The sequence below is a fragment of the Polyodon spathula genome, chromosome 1, assembly GCF_017654505.1.
Source record: "Polyodon spathula isolate WHYD16114869_AA chromosome 1, ASM1765450v1, whole genome shotgun sequence".
NCBI lineage: Eukaryota > Metazoa > Chordata > Actinopteri > Acipenseriformes > Polyodontidae > Polyodon > Polyodon spathula.
Window position 1 is genome coordinate 37,104,839 of NC_054534.1, and position 27,819 is coordinate 37,132,657.

General features: G+C 38.3%; 1 protein-coding gene across 1 annotated transcript in view; it reads right to left on the reverse strand.

The window, feature by feature from the left end:
* Window positions 1–1,821: 1,821 nt before the first annotated feature.
* LOC121319460 overlaps window positions 1,822–27,819 on the reverse strand; it is a 45,766-nt gene continuing 19,768 nt past the window's right edge. The window contains exons 3-5 of the mRNA XM_041256949.1: window positions 8,385–8,712; window positions 7,914–7,959; window positions 1,822–2,101 (exon numbers count right to left, since the gene is read on the reverse strand). Coding sequence (XP_041112883.1) covers window positions 1,822–2,101; window positions 7,914–7,959; window positions 8,385–8,712 — 654 coding nt within the window. The remainder of the gene's footprint in view (window positions 2,102–7,913; window positions 7,960–8,384; window positions 8,713–27,819) is intronic.

The following is a 27,819-nucleotide window of genomic DNA, read 5'->3' on the forward strand; positions in this document are numbered from 1 at the left end:
AAGCCTGAAGGCGATGCCTCAGGTTGCCACATGGCGCAGTGTGGATTGGAACCATCCAGGTCACCATCTATGTCACGGGTGGATGCCAGCGTCTCATACTCTCCTGCATCGGAGCAGCCTGGTCACCTGTCGAGACACCTCCCACTCTTGGTAGGAGTGTTGCAGGATCTCCTCCACTACTGGCCCAAATGTCAGGCCAGGAGAGTAGGTGTGTCCAGCAAGGCTGTCTTATCTTTATCCGGGATCTTGGCCTGTGACAGCAAAGCTGTCTGCGCACCATTGCAAGGCCTTCAAGGTTTTGTCCCAGGGCTTGCCCTTGGAAGCCTGACACCAGCAGCAACATACCGGAGACCAAGCACAGCTCTGAAACTACTGGTTAAGGGAGGGGCTCCGATTGGAAAATGCCATCCAGGTAGGCTGTGAGGATACCTGCTGTGTTAGCCAAGTGCATTACTTGCGCTTCGCCTGCACATGCCTTTTTAAGGTGGGCTTCTGTTCCCTTTCAATTCGAAGATGACCACCAACGATATTAAGTATGGGATATGCCTGCCTATTTTTAGGTATTTTCTGAGCTCTCTATAACAGAGCTGCTGATAGGCCCCTTACTGGGATGATGCCCTCGGTCCCGCCTACCGAGGAGTTAAAACCATCATACTGAGGAAGCTATTTCTCTTTTTGCCTCTGAAGATGGTAAGGTAAGACCCTCTGTGTTGGTATCTAAGCATATTGTGAAAATAGCTTTGAGTCTACTCAAGTTCCCTTGTCTTTCAGGCTGATATCTGGCTTGTCACTTTCATGAAATCAGTGACTGCTGATTTTACCTTTTTCTTTCTTTCTTTCTCAGTAACCTGATTGCGATTGTGTTGCAGGCTGCTGCTTTCCTATCACGCAGCCTTTCAGCCCAGGTCTCACATGTGCTTCGCAGCCTTACAATGGTGGAGGATGCCCTCTCACCTGCATGGGGGCATGTGGATGGGAGTGGCGTTAAACTGTTAAGTGGTGATGACAAACGCCTCCAACTTGGGTTGGGGGGCGGTCTGGGAAGGTAGAGGAGTCAGTTGGACAGCCCTGCACATAAATATGCTGGAGCTGCAGGCTGTTTTTCCTGGCTCTCCAGCACTTCCTTCCAGCCCTGCACATAAATTGCTGGAGCTGCAGGCTGTTTTTCCTGGCTCTCCAGCACTTCCTTCCAGTGTTGCAAGGGAAACATGTGCTAGTCCAAATGGACAACACATCAGTGGTGGCATATGTCAACCACCAGGGTGGGCTACGGTCCATGGGGTTGCATCGCATCGTCTTCCAGCTCCTGATTTGGGCACAACGGAACCTGCTGTCCCTACGGGCAATGCATCTTCCCGGAGTAGCGAACTGGGCAGCGTACCGCCTGTCGAGGGAGGGTGCGCATCTGTCAGAGTAGCGACTCCACCCGCTGGAGGTGGAATGCATTTGGGAATGGTTTGAGAAGGCACAGGTTGATTACTTCGCCTCGGCAGAGACCACACATTGCCCCCAATGGTATTCCTTACACCGTTTTGGCGGTCCACTCGACGTCAACACCCTAGCCCATAAGTGGCCCAGGATGCTCCTTTACGGGTTCCCGCCAGTATTGTTGCTCCTAGACTTCTTGAAGAAGGTCCAGTAAGAGAAAGCGGCAGTTCTCCTAGTGGCCGCTCAATGGCCCAAGAGAATCTGGTTCTCAACCCTATGCCAACTTCACCTGGATCTCCTCAGTCAGGCGAGTAGCACTCTCTGGCACCTGGAACCTGGCAGGTTCCAATTATGGGTCTGGCCCCCGAATGGGACTGCTGTACAGCCCTAAGGCTATCCAACACGGTTGTCGATACTCTCCAGAGTGCTAGGGCAGGTTCCTGTGCACCGAAGGCTATGAAGCACCGAGTCAACGAGACTCTGAGTCACCAATGCACCGAGGGCGATGCTGGGAGTGTCCAAGCACTGAGGGCACTGAGGCTCTGGAGCACCGATGGCATTCAAGCACTGAGACACCAAGGTACTAAGGGCACGGTGGGCATCAATGCAGGGAGCACTGGGCTGGGTGTCTAGTCTGGATCGCATGCAGTCACACAACTGGAGCAGTGCATACCTTACAGCGGAGAAAGAGATAAAAAAGAAAAAGAGAGAGACTTTTTTATTTTTTTTATTTTAAGACTCTGCAGTGGGGCTGAAATCAGGCCCAGTGGAGGACGCACACAGCACACACACTCACACACATAGCAGAAGCGGAAGAGAAGGATTTTCTTTTTTTTGGGCCACGCACACTGAGTGGGCGGGCTGAGTCAGCCCAGCGGCGTTGACTCTACAGCGAGCGTGGCAGAGCTGAGACCCTGTGGAGGAATACGCATCTCTTTTCTGTCTTTTATTTATTTATTTATTTTTATCTGCAAAAAGCAGAGGAGAAATACACACAACAGAGCTGTAGGGTTAGAAAAGCAGATTACTCTTGCCAAGTGATGTAAGCTGTTGAAAGAAAGTGTTTTTTGTTTTTTTTGTTTTGTTAAACAGAGCGCAGTTGCATAGCATTTATAGCTCCGTCTTCAGAAACCGAGTTTCTGATTCCTGGGAAGTGGCAAGCTGACTTCCAGAAATATATTGCAGGGGAACTATCAGAAAACTCATAGTGAGAACTATTTCACACACAGACACTCAATCAACTGGAGAGGTTAGTTTATACCTACCTTACCTACCTGATTGTGAGAAGCAAAAGACAACATGATCTCCATGGAGTGACTACTTATTACCTCGGTAGACGGGACCGAGAATGTCATTTCGAGGTGTGGCCTATCGGCAGCTCTGATATAAAATGCTCAGTAAATACCTGACCTGTGGGAAGCAGGTCCCAAAAGTATTGTTGTTGGTCTTCTTCGAATTGAAAGGGAACCCACGGCACACTTTGACAAGGGTCCTTGCATTTCAGGTTTCCTAAATTATTTTATGAAAATATTCAATTTGGTGTGGATTTACCCTCAGTGGCAGATGGGATTGTATAGAAAAAAATGTAAAAGAAAAACAAATCCATTTGCAATCAGTTTTTTCAGTTCCAGAAGAATACACATAAACATTTCAGTTTGACCTTCAAAGTACAATCTATTGGTCAACAGAAATGCGATTCCTCCTTGTGATGGTCATCAAGGTAGGGTTACGGTGAAGTGTCAAATAGCCCGAACGCACCTGTAAACACATACCTTTGGTGTGACAATGAGTCTCCATCCAAGGAAATTCAATCTTTTTAAGCAGTGGTCAAATACATTATACTGTATGAGCAAATGTGTCTAGGGATTTACATAACAGGTTTGATAATAATACAATGTCATCAAGACCACATATCAAGAATCAAGAGTGTTCAGTGTCAACATTTGCAAACTGATAGGTACAAGGTCCCAATTCCTACCCTCAGTTTCAGGTAAAATCTTGGCTTTAATGTGCCTTGTTAGTAATAGTAAGACTATTATAAGGAGAATACCACAGTATTGACATACATAGGACATAGTATGAAATGCGAAATATGAGAAAACTTGGGAAGAGAAACAGGGGTCCAAGCTTTCTCTACATGCTGTGTTTGTGATAAAAGAATGGACTATAGTGTTAAATTATAATCTTTGAAATTATTGTTTTAAAATTTCTTTTTGAATTGTACAATGTTTTATACAGTAACACACACTCAGTAACCATGACCTTGGAAGCAAACCTGGACTGCCGTTTGCACCAGCTGTCATGGTAGAAGTTATTAAGATAATGACTTGGCTACATGTCATTTCAGGTCAGGGCTGTGCTTGAAGGGTGCCATTTTGTATTATAGATTTGTTCCACTGTATGAATAAAATAAAATGGTAGCTGACATGCTGTACATTTGCTTTCTTTCCACTTAACAATCTAAAAGAAAATACCACTTTCACCTGAATTAGACTGTATTATTTAAATGACAATGCAATCTTTTTTTTATTTTATTTATATACATGGTATATACTTGAGAGCTCTTCAATAATGCTTTGCCCCTAAAAACATACTTTTCTGATAGAATCTAAATAGTTCCAGATCAGGACACACTGTTTCCCCTTATTTCATTATGAGTGCTAACAAGACAACGACTGCCCCCACTATGTGATATTATTATGCAATTTCAACAGACCAGTGTTTTTATCATTGTCATTAGCAAAATAACACAAAGCTGTACATTCTTGTTTCCTTTCCAGTTATTGCTAAATCATCCTACAAAAAACCCTGCAGCATCCATAACTCAGTGGGGGTTTGCTTGTCAGTGCTGCTCTGCAATTAGCCTTCATGTCACAATGACATTATCTTGCTTTCCACAAAACCGAGTGGGAGTCTACTTCTATTATCATACAATCCATGCTTTGAGATTGATCATTCCATTAATGCAGTGCTTTCTTGTCTTTTTATAATTTATGCTGTAAAATATATATTTGACTGCTAAAATGCAAATGGATTGTGCTACCTGTAAATCTTTATTTACAAAACAGTATACTGATGACTAAAATCTGTTTTAGAGTTACCTGATCTGGAAATAACTAGGTAATTAAATGCAATTTGTGCCTGAGAGAAAGAATGAGAGCTCAGATTCTAATCCCCTGAGTGATGGATGCTCTTATTTTTAGTCTTAGCTCCATAACAAATAAAGTAAGAATTGATTAAGATTAATATCTAGAAGTATGCTTAAACAATAAGGTAGACTTTTACAAAGCACCTTCTACCTGGCCTATGTAAATAGATATAACAGCTTGTACCTGCTAACAAATAATTTGATATAAACTCTTCTGTTACTTTAAGTATTTTCTGATATAAAATACATACTTGTGCTAAAGGGACAATAAGTAATTCCTTTCTGAAGTTATTAACACAATAAACAGAGCATGTGGCAATGACGGGGTAGTGAGAAACGTGTACATTCTTAGTTAAAGAAAACTGGAAACATTATGACCATGTTGGCAAATTATTTTCTAGGGACCTCTCAATGTCACTTTAAAGTAAGAATTTAAAAGCTTTTGTGATAAAACAAGGGGAAGAATAAAGAATGGAAGGTATCTGAGGGCAGGCATTTTGAATGGAGGTAAAATGGTCGACGAATTTACCCAAAATGGCTGACATTAAATTTTAAATTGCTTTCCGTATAAAACCCAACTTGCAGTCCTAATTAGTACAATCTAAAAAATGTATGTCCAAAATGGATCAATACACAGGAATAAGAGAGATAGGGCTTGCTTGCAGGTTAGTCAGTCTATCTTTTTGGGAAAGTGGATGCAGTGAGAGAAAAGAAAAGTGCAAATATACTGGAGATCCATTAGCAACTTTATGGTGCTAAAAAGTCTGTACCTGCAAATAGCAAAAAAAACTCAGCAAATATCACAGATTATTTTAGAACCCAATAGCCTCAAATAGCAAAATAATATTTTGAATATCCATTTGGATGATCTGTGAAATAAATAAGGGGCTGTCCCAATTGAATGAGAGGCATTTGAGAGGACCTTAGTCACGCTTATTATGTGCAAGACAGAAGTATTTTTTACTGTCTTTTTATTTCTAAATGAAAAGTAAAAGAATTAAATCAATATCACTTTATGAAAAAATTAAATACATGATTTCAAATACAAGTCAATTGTTTTTTTGTTTTTTTTATTCCTAAACAAAATGAATTGCTTTTTTAAATTTCTAAATTAAATGAAAAATAAGGAACTCACATCTTATCACACTTCTGATGTTGACACACCAACGTTCTTTGCCACAGCAGCTGGAGAAACCGCAGGAGACTCCCGCTCTTTCAAGAGTTCAATGTGGTTTAATCAATTTATGCACGTCACAGCTTAATCACGTAATCACTGCACTGCGCTACCCAAACCTGTCTTGCTGTGAAAAGTGATCTCCATTCGTCATTTGAAAATATTGTAACCGAATTAAACGAAGTGACGTCCCAATTAAACAACATAATTAGCACTGAGAAGATCCGTCTCCCAGAAAATAACAGTCCCATTTAAGCAGAAATCCTGCTTATCAGTATCCCGATTCGGTGGCGCAGACTGTATTGTAAACTTGAAAATATTGGTTGCAGTCACATGTAGGGCTGTGTTCGAAGGCTTGTTCGCTAGCCAGGAATTCAAAGGTAGTTTTAAACCTTCAAAGGTTCATCAGATGGCATTCACGCACCGTCAGATTTTTTTTCATTTTGTTTCTCTGTTAACAGAAATCGTTTGACAATATATGAGTACTATAAATCACACATTAAATGTCACTCACATGCACAATTTGATCTTTTGATTTCTATAATGCATACTAATTAAACAAAAGCTGTTGTATTAAAATCAACTACCAAATTGTTATATGTAGCGCCGCAATGCATTCAAAATGTAAAAATGTGAACTTAATCTTTTCACAAGAAAGCGCTTTTGTGGACTTCAATTTATTTGTGAAAAATAGTAAAGAATGCAGGTGATCAAGCAGGGGAAGCTACTCCCGCTCCAAATATAGCACGCACCTTTAGTGAAAAGTGGCTGAAGGATGTTTATTGACTGGCTGGCTGCCAGTGAAGCGCGAACTGAAAATGTGGGCTAGATACATAAAGATAACAAAAGTGTTGGTTTTATGTTATAAAATCTTAATATGCAGATATGTACCCCTGCTGTGAATTTTTATTTACAATAACACTGATACCTGTGAATTTACCTGTCAATATATTGTGAGCATATAACATTGCTGCAGGCATCAGGCTCTTTTTACAAGAAAATCAGATTTTTTTATTTATTTGGATGAATGTTATACTCATCAAGATTTGTTCAAGTCAATAAGACATTTTTCTGTACTTCTGAAGATACACTTTTCAATGGCTACACATAAAAATTAGCATTCAATATGTTGCAATGTCACGTTGTTTGTATACTGGTTTAAAAAAAAAAAAAAAAAGTCTGAAATAATTGAGTCTGAAATGGTGCTTCCCGAATGTATACATGTTGCATGTTATTTTGTAATGACTTGTCAGATTTTTTAAAAGTATTATTTATGTTTACTGAGTTTCTTGAGATGTAACATTGATGTTGCTTAGGGTCAAAAGTAAGAATGTGTTAAGCATGTATGACTTTAAATACAGTTTTTTTTTTCCACTAGTGGTTCAATGCAGACCAAAATAATTATGACGGTCTGCATATGAGAACTGTTTTTTTTTTTTTTACTTGAACCCCAGCCTATAGCAGCTGTATTGCTTCAATAAAATATGTACTGAATACCTAGTGTACAAGACTGTGATAGGGTGCAAGCTCCTGTGTGTATTGTTGTTCTTCCACCTGGGTCACTAAGGATACCAATTGGGGCCTTCCCTGGCTCAACTGATTCAGTTTGTGCTCCCACCCCCTCAGAAAAACTTTTGGCGATGAACACATCGACAGCTTTACCTATTTGATCCACTGTGCCCTCAAAATTAGCAGCCCCTTTTTACTTTTTCGTGGGCGAAAGTTAGGGACAAATAAAGTAGAACTAAAGGGGAAAATATCTAAAATCCTTTCCACTTTCTGCATTACATCATACTGGTACAGGCTGCAAAAAGCCTCCTCTCCTCTCTGCAACAGGTTTGAGAGGTGGGGCCAGTCCCATCACAGAAGGATGGGGTATGACAGACTGCTACAGCTACAACTACATATGCCATTTTGTTGCCGATTTGCAACCTCACTCGTGTAGTTGTATAGTCTGGCTTCACCATGAACACAGATGATGTCCACAGACCCCTGTGGCCATCATTGAATACCAGCTAATAGAGCAGTCCAAATGAGCGTCTGTTGACATCCGGAATCCACTAAAACATGGGACTTCCTTTTATCTACTTTTACTGAGCACAAATAGGGCCCTAACCCTAACCCTAACCCTAACCCTAACCCAAGTTTTCCCCTGGGTCTTACCTGACAGTTGCACTAGACGTCACAGTCCATTTTGTGGCAGTAAGGGCTGATATGGTGAGCAGAGGAAACATAGAAAACATCAATTTTATCCTGCTAATCAAAGAACAGCAGGTCTGGGCTTTTTGCTTTAACATAGTTCAACACTAACTTTACTGGTCTATTAAATTCAACTACAGCATCTCCAGAAATTCATTTTATTGCTGGTGTGAAGGTATTCAGTATGGGTTTAAAATCAGATATCATCCATCAGCATCAGACATAAGGATTTTCACCTCAACTAAATTAATCTGAAGCAGTGATCCTGAAAGGATTTTCCTCATGGTTTCTCCGCCAGAGTGCCCAGCATCACTGCCGCTAATGCCAGAGTGGAAGGTCCTAGGGTGCATGCTCCCAGACACCCTGCCATTGTCTGGACCTCTGGTCACTGGACCCAATTCCCTAGTTGTGATGGCTCCAGGCACAGCTATTCACCTGGTAACCAGATGTCATGCGGGCCGGAGTCCTGCATGGTTCCAATTTTTACAACCTGCTCCTGACCTGGACCCACTACTACAGGACCTGACCTGAACTCTCGAACCGCAAACCGCGAAAACCCACTACTACAGGACCGCGACCTGAACCCAACTCTCCATTTGCGGGTCATCTGCGTGTACCCGACCCAATGCAGGACTCTAGCGTGGGCTCCCCTCGTCTCGTGCTTCACTCCCCCTGGGAAACCAGATGTTGCTCCACCGGTTCCAGTGGTCACATCTCTGCTTACAGCTGTAGCCACCAGGTCATCGTTGCTGCTCCTAGGGCACTGGATAAGGGAACGACCCGCACACCAAACAACCCTCAAGCTGCCCAAAAGAAAAACAAAAAAAATGGACAAGGCAGGTCTGTGTTTTAAATGGGCAAGGGGTCGGGGGTGGGGGGGTGGGGTGTTGAGCAAGGTATGGTCATGTGTGTGGTATGTATTTTTGTTCTTCCAGTTAAGACTATCCCTGCCAAATACACGTGCAGACTCTGGCTGGGACTTAATTGATTAATTAACAATCATTAAGCCCAGCCACAGGTGTACAAAAGGAGCAGTCTCTGCACCTGTGCGGTTGACGAATCCAAGACAAACAGCAGAGCACATCATCCAAACAGAAAAGAAAGTCTGCAAATACAAAAGCTGCCCATTCACAAAGATGTAAGAAAAGTGTAATGATAGAATAAGTATAAAACAAACTATATGCTAACACTAATCATTTTCATTTTGAAAGGTTAGCACTGTCCCTTTAAAAAAGAAAGCACAGTTGAAAGGTCACAGCTCAGGGGCAGATACCTTTGCAGTGTCCAAGAAAGGATTTCAGAAAGGCAGAAGACAGAAACCTCTTGTTTATCTACAGTTTGCAAGAAGATGTTCACCCAGTCTGAAGAATTTTGTTGAGCATTTATTTTCAACAGACTAGAGTGGATTTGAAATAAATGTATCTATTCCTCGATTAATTAATAATAATAATTATTTTGTAAAGGCTGGAACCCTATTTTTTAGGTTTAAATATATTCCCGCTTCCCCACCCCCCCCCCCCCCCCCCCCCCCCCCCCCCATTGAGAACCACTGGGTAAATGTGATGGATTAGCTACTACAATACTTCCTATTCACTGATCATGTATTTACTCTGAGTTGTTGTGATCACAATTTTTTGAAGATTCTGATCAATGTTAATTAAAGATTGCTAAATGACAAGCTTGGTTTCTTTTCACCCAAACTAAGCTGCAATAACAGTCAAAGTTGTGGTAATAGTGGAAAACTCTAGTGGAGGCTTTGAGTAAAATGTTGATGCTCATAACATCAAATTATATTGTAACTCCTGAATGTGTCCAAGACTTTTGCACATTTAAATGATACAAACATAATTATTGTTCTATGTAACATATTTTAAACTACATGTGAGTGTTCTATTTCATCTGTATGGATTACATGGAAGATAACAAGATTTTAAATCAAATATAAACTAGTAGCTATGGCGATGGTCACCAGTAAATTATGCAAATGAGTACTATTAAAGGTTCAACCGTTTGTTCGGTAATGTGTTCCAAACCTTTGAAGGTCAAATGTACCCTTCATTACAGTCCTAGTAACATGTATGGTCATGTGACCATGCCAGAGTTATAGTCAAGTAACAGCTGTTAAAATTTTAATTCAACTTTGTTTAAAAAAAAATAAAAGTGTTAAAGCTGAGAAAACAGACGCTTTGGACAGAGCATCTCATAATGCTACGAGAGCTTAATTATCAAAAAGCATTTGCTTTATGCTTAGCATATTAGAGAATATTTGTTAAATCACACGAAAGCTTCATAAAACATGTGTCCACTCTTGTGTAATGGATGGGCTTCCACATGCTGAGCGATTTAAAGGAATTAAACACGTGTTTTCATTATGGCACAAGCCAATGTAAGTTTCTAAATTTCAGTTATTTTGTGGCTAAGTGAGCTTTGCTTTGAATGCAAGCAAAATAACTGGGTCATTTTTTTTCAACATCTTCCTTCCTGCAATATTGCCATTTTAAGAGCCAGCCATCTTCCTTGTCTTTTATCTTTCTGCTGTATATTCTTCTACTTGTACATTATCGAAACATTGCAGACAGAGTTACGATAATGGAACTGCTCAGTCACGGTTCATGCTCTCTGAAAGAGAAGTAAGTCTAGGAGAGCTGCACTTGACAGGCTATTGGCTCAGCCAAGATGCCGGGGTGAACGTCAATTGAGCATCTGCTGTGACCAACTAAAACAAGGTGATAGATTAAAAAGAGAGAGAGAGAGAGAGAGAGAGAGAGAGAGAGAGAGAGAGAGAGAGAGAGAGCAATTGATAGGCCAATTGTGTGAAATTAAATAATTAAGGAGGTGACAGACAACATTTCATTTCCCAGGGAAATAAAAGGCAAGGAAACTGAAAGGGCATAATACACCTTTTTTAAAGAGGGTGTGGGGTCTTTAAAAAAAAGCATTCAATAAAGAGGCTAAAAATGCAGGTGTAATGAAACTGGTTCAATAATTGGTGGCGCTATTTTTCTTTGCTGTTTGCTTAGTAAGATAACACAAAAGAGACATATTTTACTGAAGTCTACATTATCATATGACTACATTGTTTTAAAAAAGCATGTCGTTTGGGATCTAAATATTTTAAATGATTGTCAGACATGGGTGTGCATAACAAAACCAGTATGCAGAATACACAACAAATTCTGTATTGCAGTTCTGAGTCCCTTCAGACACATTTGCAAGTCCTTCAGCTCTTACCTGTGCATTGCATTATTATTCAAAGTGCATTAGGAATCAAGGGTTCTTCTAGATTCAAGTAAATCAGTACAACCCTGATCCTGGAGGGCCATTCCACTACACTTTTATTGTCATAATGAAATTATTTGGTATCTGTGGACCTGGTCTGAGGTTTAATTGGTTGAATTTAAGAACAAATAACTGCACTGGAAGAGCCAAGTTTTCCTCACCCTAATGTAAACTGTTCTGTCTGATTTTAGCATAACAAACAAATGACTGGTAACTTATTTTAGTTTATGATAATGCTGTCTTTAAAAACATGTGTATTAAGGAGAGTATATTGGACATTGAAGGCAATAAGATAGTGATTTTAGTGTTTTTATTAGATGGTTACCCTTGATGATACTCTGCAGTGTAATCTATATACTGGTGTGGCAAAGCGTAAGCCTTGCACAATGGAATATGTAGTTTATTGTATGTGTTTTTGTTAATTGTTAATATTGATTTAATTGTTTAGCTGCTGTGGCGCTCCGCTGGGGACGATTACCCGTCTGCGTGGAGCAGCAGCTGAAAGCAATCAGCTGTTCCAGCAGGCAGGTGGGCGTGTCTCAGCGGAGCGTCAGTATAAAAGCATGTTGATCGCTGTGATCGGGGCTGCTGCAAGGCCTGCCGTTTTCACGGCACCTTTTGAGTTATAGTTTGGGGTATTGTGTTTTATTTTGCACTTTTTGTACGGTTTTCTGTATCTGTCCTCTGTGCGTTACCATCGCTGGTAACGTCACATGACCGCCTTTATTTTACTTTCACTTTGTTTGTTGTTAATAAATCCTGCGCGCCTGTGCCGGCGTTTCAACACCACCTCTGTCTCTCTGTATGCTTGAACAGCGGCTACCCACGCGTGTGACCCGAGGAAGACCCTGTCACAACTGGTCTCTTGCCTTCAGCTCATACCGTGTGTAAAATGCTAATCACAATTCTTTTTGTTGCTGTTGTTGCAGAAACAATCAGGAAAATCCTTTCAAGATCAGTGCTTCAGGTGAAAATCATGATGTCTGATGTTGATAGATGATATCTGATTTTAAACCCATAGTGAATACCTGCACACCAGCAATAAAATCAATTTCTGGAGATGTTATTGTTGAATTTAATAGACCAATAAAGTAATCGTCAAACTGTGTTTTAAAAAATGGTGTCGGACATAATATTAATTACTTTTTAACAAATTACATGCTTTATTTTAGACATCAAATATATTTCAGAGATTTTAACTTGTTTGTATAGTTTCCAAAGCCAGTAAGATTTTAGGAAAAAAAAAAAAAAAGTATTTAAGCCAATGAACTATAACTCATAGGGTAGGTTTGGAATGGGATGAGGAATTACCAAAACATTTGACAAAGTCTTTACAAATCACCCAACAAGATAAGGAAAGCAACAAACCAGGAGTGTACAATCGTAATCATGTGGGTCAATTCTACTCCAGGTTTGACAGACAAAATGACAAATATATATTTTAGGGTTTGTCTAGAGATTTAATTTGTGCAATTCAAATTTAGAACAGGTTTAGAAGAGATAAGGACTGGAAGTGTCAATGTTGTCCACCCTTGCAATAAAGGTAAGATAAAAGATAAAACTAAAATTCAACAAGATTCGGGCACTCTGATGTTGTCAGTGACATTTCCCTCACACAGATACTTTCACACCTGTTTGACTGTGTTGTCTTGGAATCGTTCATGGATTTTGCCGACTCTGGGGGGCATAATAACACAGTATTATTAGTTCTGCACAGTAGCATGTAGCAAAGCTATTAAGGGCTGTGCAGGACATGAAGGGAACTACAAGCAAGCAAACAGAAAGCATGAGGTGGTGATGCAGAAGGGTGATTCTCTAGCTTCTCCAGAAAAACAACCAAATAACATCAAATAAACAGTTTAATATAGGTATACACTTGGTATATATAACACTGTAATATTAGAACATTTTTCCATTATATCTTCTCAATGGTTTAACAACAGTATAAGTAATACTGTACATGGTCTGTATCTGTTTTCATTCTACAAGTGAGTTGTAAAACTACACTACATATCTTTAGAGGCATTATAGCTAATGAAATAATTGCATAAATCTTACCTGTCATGCAATCCCATGTGATGTGAAGGTTTTAAAATGAAATCAGAGTCCCCTAACCTACCTTTCCTAATGAGTAACATACTTTTCATGCAGTGACTTGCTTTGACCTGGAGACACTGTTGAGTTGAAATGACCTTGTGAAATAATAACTGAATACCCAAACAACTTTAAGGGCCTGAGAGTATTTCACATGTTTCTTTTGAAATGAAAATGCATGTTTGCTACTATATAACAGGGTTCTTTGAAAAATGAAAATATAAAAATAGGTAACGTTTATGAAATAAGGATACAATGCAGTGGGAACTGAACTGTTACTGATTCTTAAACACAAAATCACCCGTGATTGGATCTCTGCTTTAATAAGCACAAATTTAATAAGTACCAGAATATGTCCAAAAGAGGGGCAACAAAAACATACTGTACAGGTTCTTAAAATGCTTTGCAACACACATCAAGTGAACCCAGAAAAAGACCTTAAAGTGAACCAAATAATTATACAAATCTTACCTATTGTGCACTTCTGTTTGTTATGCAGGTCTAACACTGAACTTTTGAAAGAAATACATGTTTTAGTAATATTTATTTTAAACATAAGATCTGATACTTCACTAGGTTAAAGAAATGTGTTTACAAGCCATGCTTTCAAATAGTTTTACACTTGTTTTGTCATTTTAAATACCTGTTTCTCATGACACATGTTTATTCTTAAAAAGTGCATTTTAGTAACGAGCACTGGCAACACACCCTAAACCTATAACTGCTTCATGCAGGTTTAAACTCAAGTGTACACAATCATGATGGTTATATTTCTCTTATATACTCCTATCTCCTTAGCAAGTATGTTAAGAAAATACCTAAACAAAGCAAGGTTGTTTAATATGCAGTTGCAGCGTACTACAAAAACAAAGAAAAAACGAAACATTTAGGGGGACAACTTTAGTAAACAAAAATAGGTTTCAGCAAGGGTTTAGCTCTCCCTTAAAGGTAGTAAGTATTATCTGCCCATTAAAAGAGACAACATACACTGGAAAACTATTTTTTTTATATACAGTATGTCCCAAAAATATTTGTTGCAACAAGAAACACTGCTCCAGACAGTATAGTAGATTTACAATAAGGCTGAGGATAGTGTAGCATACTTCAGCTTCTATGAGATACATTTCTACAGTTTCCATCTCTCTCCCTAAAGTCCCTTTTTGAGGCCACAATAATTCTTGTTCACGCATTTATATAATAAATATAAAAAGCTAAACCAGATTTCTCAGGGTTTTCTGCAATCTTAAAATTATAATGTGATCAGGACTTGCAAGGGAATTTAACAGGATAATCTGCAGATTTATTGAGCATAACACTTTTAAGATACAGAGAAGTTGCCCTATAACAGAATCTGCATATACTCACAGTGGAGGAAAAAATAACAAGTGTTTTTTTTTTTTTTAAATCCCACAGTAAAGGATGTCATGCTTTTTCCCAAGGGCTAGTCAGCGGAGCTGTACCCATCAGCTGTTAGAAAATCCATGTTGACAGCATGTCAATCAGATAGAAAGACACAGGACTCAGCTGAAGTGTGATTGTGTCTAACATATTGCTGCAGGTGGGCCTAAGTTCTTATGAGTGATAATTGATATGCATCCTGAAGTACTGTATATCAAGCATAACAAAAAGGTTAACACTGGAGGCCAGCATACAGGGTGCTACATGAATCATTCTTAATATTTGCAGAATTCTAAAAAGTTCTCTGAGACATACACATGCAAAAAACATGGTTCTACAAAATTCTACACTTTGCATTCTATTGTGAAGGAATTATGGTGTTCATTAAAAACAAAATCCTAAATCGTATTTCAGTTGTACGCAAAGAGCAGATGACAGCAAAATACATTCTTCTAACTTAACATAACATTTCCACACACTGTTGGACAGCTCCAGTAATCTGCCATTCGCTGTTTTAAATATGACAGCCATATTAGCTCACAAGTGAAAGTAAAAGTCATTTTCCATAACATTGAAAATATGATTTATGATATATTATCAGTTGAAAAGGAGACAACAGTGGCAACAGATTTACAAAAACCTAAAATCCTGCCTCACAAGGAAGATTAACTGTTGTAATACATACTTTGCGGAAGCAAGCCTTTCCTTTCACGCAATTCCTTACAACTTTCCGTTTTTAAATATGCTTACATCTTACATTCTGTTCCCCTTTTAACTGGAGCAGGTTTACAAGGCACTTAATCAAGACCCAATTCATAAGTCACTTTAGACACACTAAAGGCTCAGTTTAAAAGTAACGGTTATCATAGTTAAACAATACCTTCCACTGTCTTAACTCCTGTGTGGTAATCCAAGATCAACTCTTCGGTGTCATTCAATTAAGCAAAGATCAGTGACCCTCCATCTCTAATTTGTGGAATTAGAATCTTTCATCAATCAGTCTGACACACACACTGCTTTGTGGTCAGACAGTGTAACTTTATAGATGCAGAGACTATTAATGAATAATAGGAACAGATGTTGGGCAGGACCGCCAACTATGGTCCTCCTTCCCGCACCAGGAACTCCAGGGGAAGAGGCTGGCCGGGTCCTTCATTTATAGCTGTCCATTGTCTGTTGTGGCAGGCTGGCGAGTGGATAGAGGCCCAGAGACAGAGAGTGGCCAAGAAATGTCTTTTGCAAAAATGAAAAACCACAAAACAAACACCAACCTGCTTCCTCAGCTCCCCTCTCCCAAATGAGAAGCTGAGGCCTCCTTTTATATCAGGTGGCTCGCTGGTTCCTTAACGGTGTGTATCTGAACATTCGCTGCAGGTGTCTCTAGATATTCAATCAGAATGTAATCACCTCAGACATTCCAGCATAAATGCAATTATTAATTATAAACTGTATGAGCACGTTTAATTATGTTTGTACAGTAAATTGCACTTAAAAACAATGGCAGTACACCACAGCATGGAGAAAACACATTGACTGAATCTATACTCCCAATACTCAAAGATTCTGTCCTATTTGGTAACCATGGCTAACAACTGAGTTTAAAATAGTTTTTAACTACTCTGCACATGTAATTTAATGCAGGGTCCATCTTCACCTACAGTTAAATGCAATAACTATCTGTGCTTCATGGATTTATGGCAACTTTTTCCAGCAACAATGAAGCAACTAGTTGAATGTGATATAATAAAGCAATTTTCCAAATGTAGCCAGGACAAGTGGTGTAGCCAGGATTTTGTTTTGGCTGGGAAGAGGGATGGGAGATTACAGCAGATGGGTAATAAAAATGTTTCTATAAGTATAAATGAACTATACCCCAAACTTACAATTAACTCCAAATCACACTATTAAGAACCCTGATGTTTCACCTCACAATCACATTTAGAAACACTACTATGCAGTTATCAAACATACAAATTAAATAACATAAATAATAACCTACGTTACCTGATGTTTAGATCTCCAAGTTCATCCTCCTGTCTTTCATTGCAAACTTGTCAAGCACTTATAGGTCTCGGTTTTAGAACCAACATTTAAAGCATGATTTGCAGGGGATTAAAAACCAGATGTCTTCAGAATTGGTCAAAAGCAGAGCTCATTTAGAACCTCCCAGACATTGATTTGTAAATTCAAAATGTAATGTGATGTTGTAGCCAGAGAAGGGGCTTTTGGCATGATTTGTAAAGAATGAACCAAGTTTAAATTATTTAGTTGCATCTTCTTTTCCAAAAGCTATAATAACCATTTCGTCCTTTGAGTGATATGTATTTCCATACATACCTTCAAATGCACTGTTCAAAGCATTCATTTTTTGAGAGTCACCATTTATGTTTTGTATTTTCGCCTGTCTCCAATTTAGTTATGCCCAATCGTTGTGTTTTACTGAACTGTACAATCTCAGGATAGATCATACCAATTTTAATATTATATTATGGTTTATTGTGAAGGCTGGTATTGCTTTGAGGTGAATACCCTGGAAATGTTGTATCAATTTAACATTACACTGACATGGTCAATTTGCACCGGAGTAAAAAGATACGGATGCCTTAGTTTAAATTTTTACAGAAGGTACCGATGTCCTGTAAAATAATCAGAAGATGTCTTAGAAAATGATCTGGGATAAAACAAAATTGATGGCTTGCATGGGACTACATTTAGTAGGACACTTGAAAGAAGCACAGACTTTTGAAATTCTTTTTTTGCTCTTAGGTATGCTTAAGCCAGTGCCAATGCTAGGATTTACTGGGCCCTGGTAGTAGACTATGAAGCAGATCCCCCTCCCTCTCCCAAAAAAAGAAATGAAAAGAAAAGAAAAAACCACACAGTGCTGCTGCAGCACCACCTAAAGCAAACCTTTTGAAAATAAATACATCAGCAGCAAAATCAAATCAGTCAAAAACATATTATTTTTAATTTTTCAACAAAACATATTCTAAAGTTATTTTAAGATGACTGTCAAAAAGACTTTAACAGTATATATCCCAACATTAATATAAATCGAATACGTAACAAGGGCGGCACAGTGGCGTGGTAGTTAGCGTTGCTGTCTCCAGGGTCCTGGGTTCAATTCCGGCCTCAGCGGTTTGTCTGTGTGGAGTTTGCATGTTCCAGTTTCCTCCCACAGTCCAAAGACATGCTGGCTAGGTGGATTTGCCTCTCTAAATTGCCCCTTCGTTGCCCTGCAATGGACTGGCGCCCTGTCCAGGGTGTAGTCCTGCCTTGCGACCTGTGTCTGCCGGGTTAGGCTCCGGCTTACCGTGACCCTCTATAGGATTAAGTGGTGTGGCAAAGTGGCTGCTGATAATGGAAAGGTGCAGAGGTGATGCAGTGCAGGAATAATCACAGACAGACATTGTAATCCGGTTTGGAAAAAGGACACTTTATTTGTAATCCTAGTCTTGCAACCAAATAATAAGTTCCGGTAATACATAGCAATGTGTAAAACACGGAGAACAGTAACAGGGATTGCAGCCATAAATAATAACAACAAGTTATCTGCCCCACAATAATACTTGCCTCGGTCACCTGTCCCAGTGCGTGAAGTAGTGCTCATGGTGGGTGATATCAATTTATTATTTCTCGTGACAGTTTAGTGCAATGACGATCCGGTTTTGTGCTGGCCCAAGGCGACAGCTCCAGGTTAGGGTTAGCCGTCTGGTGGTTCAAAAACATAGACAATTACAAACAAAACAAACACTCATGAATAGTCCTCTTAACACACAACTCTCTGTGTCTCTCACAGTCCTTCAGTCTCCAGTCTCTCAATAAAAACCAAGCGAAGGAGTAGATTACGATTCTCTGGCTCCTTTTATGCTTAGCGCATGACCCCTTGGTAAACGAGTGCAGCTGTCTCTACAACCTGCAGTTGCTACGTCGTTTACCTTTGGGGTCAATAAGTTCTTGCAATGGAGTCTTGCATTCTTCTAGGCTGATCGACTTCCCAACCCCAGAAACAAACAAAAAAGTACTCGGGGATGACCCCCCCCCCAATGCCCCACAAAGGCTGGGCCTGGGAACAGTTGCTACACTTGTCCCACCCCCTGTGACATGGGAGTTTACAGTGTCGCAGGTCGCTGACATTTATTTCTCTCCCATGTCGTTGAATAATGAACTGCATAAGACTATAAAACATTTAAGTAAAGTAAGTAGTGCATATATTACAGTTTAACATTGCTTATATACTTAAATACCGTATTTGCATTTACTCTCAAACATGTACTGTCTCTATGCAGCAGAAAATTCAATCAGTCATGGACACTGATCGAGTGGTCCTGTCAACCCCAAGCTTTGATTCTGTTATTTTTTTTTTTTTTTTTGGTATAAATATTATAGTGCTCTTGGAAGCTCATGTGTGTAACTCCTACCAGTACAGTAATCCAACAGTTACTAGGCTCTCGAGACAAGGAACTTGCTATAGATTTTAGGTTGGAGTTAGAAACTATTGATTTATTTTATTAAATGAATAAAGGTAATGTATTGAATATTCATTGTGCAACAAAAAAACTCTCACTTTTTTAATGCAAAATTCAGCTTTTTAAAAAACTTTCTTAATTTGTGTATGTCGTTTCTTAAATTAAACTACTTCAAAAGACTAGCTGGTTATGTTTCACATTTCAAATTTCAAATTGACTACCACACTTTGCAATTTAAGTAACAGAGTTAGAATACAATGCATAAGTTATACACATTTGAAATATTTGTTTTTTTTACATTTCCCTTACAATTTTATGGTATTTGCATTCATTCTGAGTAGCTCTAGGTTATATTGTTCCACTCTCCAATATATATTGGAAACAATAGAAGCTGATCTGCCTTTACCTGGCTTTGAACTTGCTTTGAGATTTAGCTAGAGATCAGTGTCAGCAATGAACAGTCTTTCTCATTCCATTCAAAACATGTAAAGTAGGTAAGGCTGGCAGAGGTGAAAGGTCAATCTGTCGTATGATTCTAATGGAATGAGAAAGGCTCTTTGGAGCTCTACCTCAATCTCAAAGCAAGAGAAATTATAATAACTCAGTCAGAGAAACCACACCACCCATAATGACTGCATAAAATAGCATACTGAATGTAAAAAAAGAACTTTAAATACATTTGAAACTTCTTCATCTTTATTGCATAAAACAGAATTCTAAGAACATGTACATAATGTTATATTTTCTTATAACTGAAAGGTTATTAATTCCACAGTTTAAAGTCTCATTTACATTTATAGTGTGGTTTGATTTTATAGGACATATAACTTATACTACTTTTACACTTTTCAATGTTACTGCAATTGAATTCCTATTACTGAGCGCTGTTGTCAATGAACTCCGATGTATAACATACAGCACTGGTGTGTTAATTGCTGCAAAGAATGACAATCCCAGGTACCAAGGCAACAAAAGTGATGGCTGATGCCTGAGAGCTCAAAATTTCCCTCCTTAATCGAATACTTTATTTAAACGTATTGAAGCATTAAAAGGAGAATTAAATAATTGTTCATGTACCTACCGCCAATCTCCTGAGGAGTATATTCAATGGCCTCATTTACGAGAGGGTGCTGAACTTTGTTGTGTGCGATAATTGCAATTATTGTGCACGTTAATGATTTCTGTATTTACTATTGGTATTTACAAAAGGATGATAATTGTATTGTAAAGTGAGCGATAATTCGTTCATTTTGACAGCAGGCTTTAACCACTGATAGGTGCTCTATTTAGACTGTATGTTTGGGGTCATTGTCCTGCTGGAAGATAAATCTTCTCCCAAGTCTCAGGTCTCTTGCAGACTTCAACACGTTTTCCTCCAGGATTTCTCTATACTTTGCTGCATCCATTTTCACAAGCTTTCCAGGCCCTGACGCAGAGAAGCATCCCCATAGCATGATGCTGCCACCACCATGCTTCACGGTAGGGATTGTGTTGTCAGGGTGATGTGCGGGGTTAGGCTTGCGCCAAACATAGCGCTTAGCTTTGAGGCCAAAAAGCTCTATCTCTATCTCTATTTTGGTCTCATCAGACCATAGAATCTTCTTCCACTTGGTCTCAGAGTCTCCCACATGCCTTCTGGCAAACTCTAGCTGAGATTTGATGTGAGTTTTTTTTCAACAATGGTTTTCTTGTTGCCCTTCTCCCATAAAGGCCAGTTTTATGAGGCACCCGGGCTATTGTTGCCTTATGCACAGTGTCTCCCAGCTCAGCCGTGGAAGACTGTAACTCCTTTAGAGTTGCCCTCCCTGACTTGTGCCCTTCTCGCCTAGATACTCAGTTTTTGAGGACAGCCTCTTCTAGACAGATTCACAGTTGTACCACATTCTCTCAATTTCTTAATTATGGAATTTACTGTGGTCCAGGGGATATTTAATGCCTTGCAAATGTTCTTATATCGTACTCCTGATTGGTGCTTTTGAAGAACCTTATTCCAGATTTGCTTTGAATGTTCCTTCGTCATCATGATGTAGTTTTTGTTAGGAAATGTACTAACCAACTGTGGGACCTCCCAGAGACAGGTGTATTTAACCTGAAATCATGTTTAAGACCTTAATTGCACACAGGTCAACTTTATTATGATTATGTGACTTCTAAAGACAGTTGGTTGCACCATAGCTTATTTAGGTGTGTCATAGCAAAGGGGGTGAATACTTATGCAATCAATTATTTTCTATTTCATATTTGTAATTAATTTAGAACAATTTGTAGATTTTATTTTTCACTTTGACATTATGGACTTCTTTTGTGTTGATGAGTGGCAAAAACTCCTAATTAAATCCATTTTGATTCCATGTTGTAACACAATAAAATGTGGAAAAGTCCGAGAGAGGTGAGTACTTTTGAGAGCCACTGTACATTAAAGAGGCGGGTTGTTTTAAAGAATTCCAAAATGGTATAGAGGATAATTTTTATTCATTTATTTATTTTTCTTTTCATTTTGGCACAATCTTTTCAAGCATACTTCTTTTTATTATTGTACTGTCATTTGAACGTTGCTGTGTGTGGCATGACTGCAAGCCTGCCGAATACTATCCCCCATTGAATAATGCAATCTGTTTATTTCACAAAGCAATTTAAGCTCAACAGCATTCTTTTTTAAACAGTTAAAAAAAGAAATGCTGAATATGTATAGGCAAACACTTTCTTTAAATGAAATATATATATATATAATATATATATATATATATATATATATATATATATATATATATTTACAAAACTGATGCTTTAGTTTGTCAGCCTTCATTTTTGCAACACTTAACATGTACTGTGGTTATAAAAGTCTTATTTTAGACTGCGTCAAGCCTTCTCAGATTAAACAAATCCACCTGTTCCATAATCCATTTGTTTTTATCCATTAGAATGTCTCCAATAATCCTTCGATTAACAGTATATGCTTCATTTAGGCGAGAAAACATTTGCAGTGTCTTGCTTTCTTATTTTCAGATGCATGCATGCAGTTTTTTTTCTTTTGCTCTGGTGTTAAAAGTAGGGTCGACTTGCCATGTTGTACTTTCTGTTTTGCTTTGGGAGCGGGAGTGTTGGTGACATTGGTTCAGTTAACAACGAATTAGCAAAGCGAGTCAAAGGTTAGCTGGATAACTTTGTTGTTTCAATTGGCCATGATTATTTTGCTGGTGCTACGATGTGGGAAACTGCAATGCTTATATTTGCGTTTGCTTGGCTTGGGAAGCACTGTTTTTATAGTGGTGACATTTGTTCGGAGAATAGCTGGTGGTATGCGAGGTTGGCATTATAAAGAGGGGTGGTATGACGTGGGACAACTGTATATTAATATAGAGCAAATTCATATTATTGTTAAAACTTCAAGAACATTGATGTTTAGCTTAGTAGTTACATACACAATGCTTATTTCACCAAAAGCTCAAAGTTTTGCTGAAAAAGTTTTAAAATCCCATGATATAGCAATATGGAAATTATTACCACAATCAAACAATATTTACATCATATCAAAATATTGATAGAGGGGCCCAGCACTAGAAAAATTACTTTGGAGATGCTAACAGCAATAACACACAGAGGTGCAATTCTGTATTTTGAACACTTTAAAAAGAAGTTGATTTATGGGCAAGTGGGAATGGATTCACCATCAAACACAAGATTGAAAGAGGAACAGCAGGGTGATAAAAACCATTGTACATTCTCAGCTGGTAAATTATTGAACTATCAAGCAAGTGTCCTATTTACAAAACAACAGAGTAAGCTGTTTTCACAGAATACAACCTGGAGCTGAGTAAGCAGATTCTGATTCTATCTGGGTCAGTGTGGGTCTGCATTCCCTTTATAGAGGAAAAGGTACAGGAAAAAGAGATCACCTAAACTTGTTCTCCTTTTCTGTGCAAATGGCTTAATGAAAACCTGTTTAGTGAACTAACTGGAAAAAGTAGAAAAAAAAAAAAAAGATTAAACTTCTAGCATGCCAGACTGACGACAAAGAAACTTTAAATGACATTTGATTTGAGTTCTGGTCTGTAATTCGTGTCACAATATAAAAAATAAAATCCAAATATGGTATGCTTGCTCATTGGTTTTGTATACTTCCCAAACCTGAACTTACCACATAGGAAATGCAAACTGATTTCACTCTAACACTGGTTGTTCTTACCCTGAAAGGGTTTCAAGAGGAAAAACATGCTTCTTTTTAAGAATAAATTGTTTGATACTGAGGTCAGGGTATTGATAACCTTACCCTAATTCAGTTGTTGTTAAGATGACTAAAACATAACCTAATGTGTTAGTCTCAAGGCTGCAATGGTCAAGAGAAATTACTTTTTTTATTTCAAAGGGTCTTTAAAAATAGCACAACACTCGACCGAATAGTGCAAGCCCACTAGTCTGGACATGCTTGTGATTAAATACAACTGTCAAACCTTGCAGCTTCAGAAAGATCCCGAAGTAAATTGTCCTTGTCTTAAATAGCATAATTTATAAACACAGGGAGACAAGTATAAACAGGGACTGTACATTTTCAAGAAAGACAACAGGAGCCTATAATCAGCTTCACCTATCTCAGGGACACCAAACCTAATGAGCCAATGTTATCAGAGTGGAATTATAAAGAAAGTTTAGCAACAGTCATATCTAACCTCCAAATAATGTACAACTAACATTAAAACCAAACAAACTAAAACCTACAATTTTAGGACTGAGACAATTAAAAAAAAAAAAAAAAACTATATGAACATCTTTTATTTAACATCATATAATCAAAGAAACCACAAAATGGTATCGCAAAAATCTGCCAGAAGCCATAACAGTAGCACAGCATGTCATGTTAGAATAAAAATGTGCCATTTTCCGATTTGTCAGTTTTCCGTTAAGTATTTGAAAAACTACAAAGTGGTACGTAATTCAATATGTTAACGTAACATTATTCAGCAGGTTCCATTCGACTTTATGAAGCAAAATGTGTTAATTCTATAGCCGGGTGATGCAAAGCCTTTGGCCAGAGGTGTACATCTGATACAGCAGTGTAACCTTTGACTTGCCCCACTTTGTCTTTAAGGCTGTAGGAAATACTACAGTATACAGCATACCTGTGGTGTTTCTTAAATACACTAGGGGCATACACTGGTTAAACTCTTGAGTACTTAAAGGTTAGACATGATTAGGAGCTGTTTAACAATCAATTTTGCTGCAGTTTGACCACACTTGCTTTTACAGAATCTTTGCAGTCTTTTCAAACCCAGATATTTGGCATGCTGTCTCACCCCCTGACCAGAGCCAGTCCCAACTGTAAGCTTTAAAAAATAAAGGCAGGATACCACCTAGTTGCATCCTCAGATGTGAGAACCTGCTACTAAAATGAATTAGGAACAATGCAAAATGTAACAGTGTAAATAGGAACCATATACTGGTGAGTATTCTTGACCAACTGGTCTTCATTAGCAAATAATACAGTTTGAATCTAGCAAACTTCAATGCAGTTCTAGAGCAGTATCTATAAATAATGAGAAATGTTGGCTTGAACTTTATAAACTGACTGATGAATATCAGATTATAAAACAGCTTTACTATATGGTGCATTTAATTTTAACTACATTATTAAAATCACATTTGGAAATGCAAACTGACAGGTTGTTTGATAAATAGAAAAATAGATGGATTGTGTTAAATATCTGTTCATGTCATACATTCAAAATGGATTTAACTAACTGCCAGTGGAAGCACCTAAGGACTTGGTTAAAATTTAGGACAGCAGGGTAAATGCAGGTCAAGCAAGACAATATTGAAAATACTTTAAACTGTTTTAATATAAGGTTATTATTTTGAGACGATGCAACCATTCAGCCTTATAACAGGTTCAGCACTATAAATTGACATTTTTTTTTTTTTTTTTTTTTTTTTTTTTTAAATAAGAAGCAATACAGAAAGTAATTACTTTTGTGAAATATATATTACACAATATATCATTCCCTTGGATTTGTGATGCTGGCAAGGTTGTGCCAAATCGCTACCCTTATTATTTTCATAAGTGCAGGAATAGCAAGCAATATTTTCACATGTTTACCCTTTTAAAACTGTGAAGTGCAGTAATGTCAGTTCTTAAACTGTTCCAGCTGTTATGCACTTAGTAGCTTCCCTTATATTTAGTTCAATGTAAAATACTTAACATTTACCAAGCTTCAAATGCTAAAAGGTGTGTGCATATTTATTTTCAACATTTTGTTATTAATACAATAATTGTGCAATCTATATAAATTAGATGAAAAAAATAAAATAAAACACAACGTCCGGTGATGAGATATAGCTATTAATCTCCTCACACTACTCCAATAATCTTCCCTCTTTCTTCACCCATTTTTTTCAGTTTGTACAATTTCTAAAGACTTGTAAAGATCCTTGGTTAAAGGTGCTGTAATAAATGCTAAATAAATAAATAAAAACAATAAATATGAGCAGTTGGGGGGCTCTGATGATGTAATCAGAATGCTACATTTTCCCATCAAAAATAGAAAAATGACATTTTTCTGTTTTTGAAAGTTAAGGATGGTATATGATGGGGTACTGGGAGGGGGAGTAGGTCAGCATTAGTGCAGTTTGACATTAGCCTTAATAATGTTGTTTTAATGCAGATGTCAATAAAGTAAATTGAATAGACTCTTTATTGTATACAGGGTGTACAAGTCCACCCGTCACCAGTTGCTAATTCCTCAGCCTTTTAAGGAAGACTTATTGCAGTTGGGCAGGGACAAAACTAAAGCAAGGCTTGTGACACGGTTCTATTGGCCGGCCTGGATGGTGATGTGCGGCATTTTTGCAAACTCTGCAGGGAATGCCAGATGGCTAGCCCTAAAGCTGTTCCATGGACCCCTCTGGTGCCGTTGCCACTAGTGGAAGCTCAGTTTAAGCATATTGGTGTAGACATAGTCGGACCACTAGAGAGGAGTGTGGTCCAACTATAACTACCCCAATATGCTCAAACGGAGTTTCCACTAGTGGCAATGGCATGCCCCCTTAGCATGGCTTCACTGACAACAATGCCAGGATAACACGATGATACTTGATGCTGCAGCCCAGTGCCTTTAGGGTAGTCCACCGAGCAGGAAAACTGCATAAAAGGCTTGGGGGTGTAGGATTTCTGAATCTGGGGGGGGGGGGTTGGGGTATGTGGCAGGGCAAGGTCTGTGTTGGCTATTGGATGCATGCGTGCTCCTGTACAGGGGAGTCAAAAGCCCTGTTGGACCCACCTGCCAATCATGATGATGACACAGAGAGGTTGGGTGAGGGTGTGTTGCCTGGCTCTCTGAGTGGTCGGGATGCGGGTTTTGGGGGGGAAGACCGGCAATATTTTTTCATTCTGTGGTATGGCATAAGCACGTCAGTGGTCAGAACCATGCTATGAATGTGTACCGTGACTATGAATATTTGCTATGGCTACTTACTGTTGTTAAGGACTTCTGAGGCTCTGTCACATGATGGTGTCAATCCTGAAAATCTATCAGCTGTAAATAAACGTTCACCCCAATTAAAGACTAATTTGCTTTTAAGGTCTTCTCTTTGGAGTTGCTATAAGATAACAAATGTATAGCCCCACCAAACAACACAATTACAGTCAGTTTTAAATTGCCTTTTACCAAATTTATAAATTCTGATGCAGTGAAAAATATTTCTCACTGGTGGGTGTTTGTGGTGAGTCATAATTTTGTTCAAACAACAGGTAAAATGAGTCATAAATGTCAGTTCCAATAAGTACAGCTTTCATTTTCAAGATGACTTCTTTTTAGATAGTTACTCAGTTTACAATCTTTTATATGTTTTATAGTCTTTTATACAGTTTATAATCTTTTATATATTTATATATATATATATATATATATATATATATATATATATATATATATATATATATATAGATATAGTTTGAATAATTTTACCTTTTCCTGTTGGAATACATTCAGAAAGATGGTGACTTGGTATTATTGGAAGTAGAACATGGGGCATCAACATGTCATACATGTCATCTTTTTTATTTTCTAATTTATCTGAAAATCAAAACAAAGACAAAAATCCGCACCAAACAGTGTAATCCTGCATCCAATGAATATGTGATGGGGTTCGGTTATCTGAGCTTACCACTTAGCCTTGTATTCATCCAGCATTTGGAGTCATGTAATAGGAGGCCCCATTAATGCTAATGCTTAGGAAAATCTGACCCATGGACTAAGTAATGTTTTAACGTTGTGAGGCTATGTTACATTATACATAAACTACAATAGTTGATGGTTATATTTGATTCAACTTCGAGTATTACTTTTGCTTGCCTATTAATGGTTAGTCTGTTGGCCAGGATAATAGAAGCTGATATTTAACTTCAACATTGCTATAAGATGTAAGATACAGTATAACAGTTCTGGCAAGTCTTTACACTATGTGTTTTAAATCACTAATAACCATGAGCTTCAGGAAAATGACCAATCATTAAACATGTGGGTTTTGATATGTAATACTAATGGGCTTCTGAAGACAGAGAAAGAATGGAAAATACAAATAATTTTCCTTCAAGTCATGTACTATATATATACACTTACCAATGCGTGTCAGGTGGT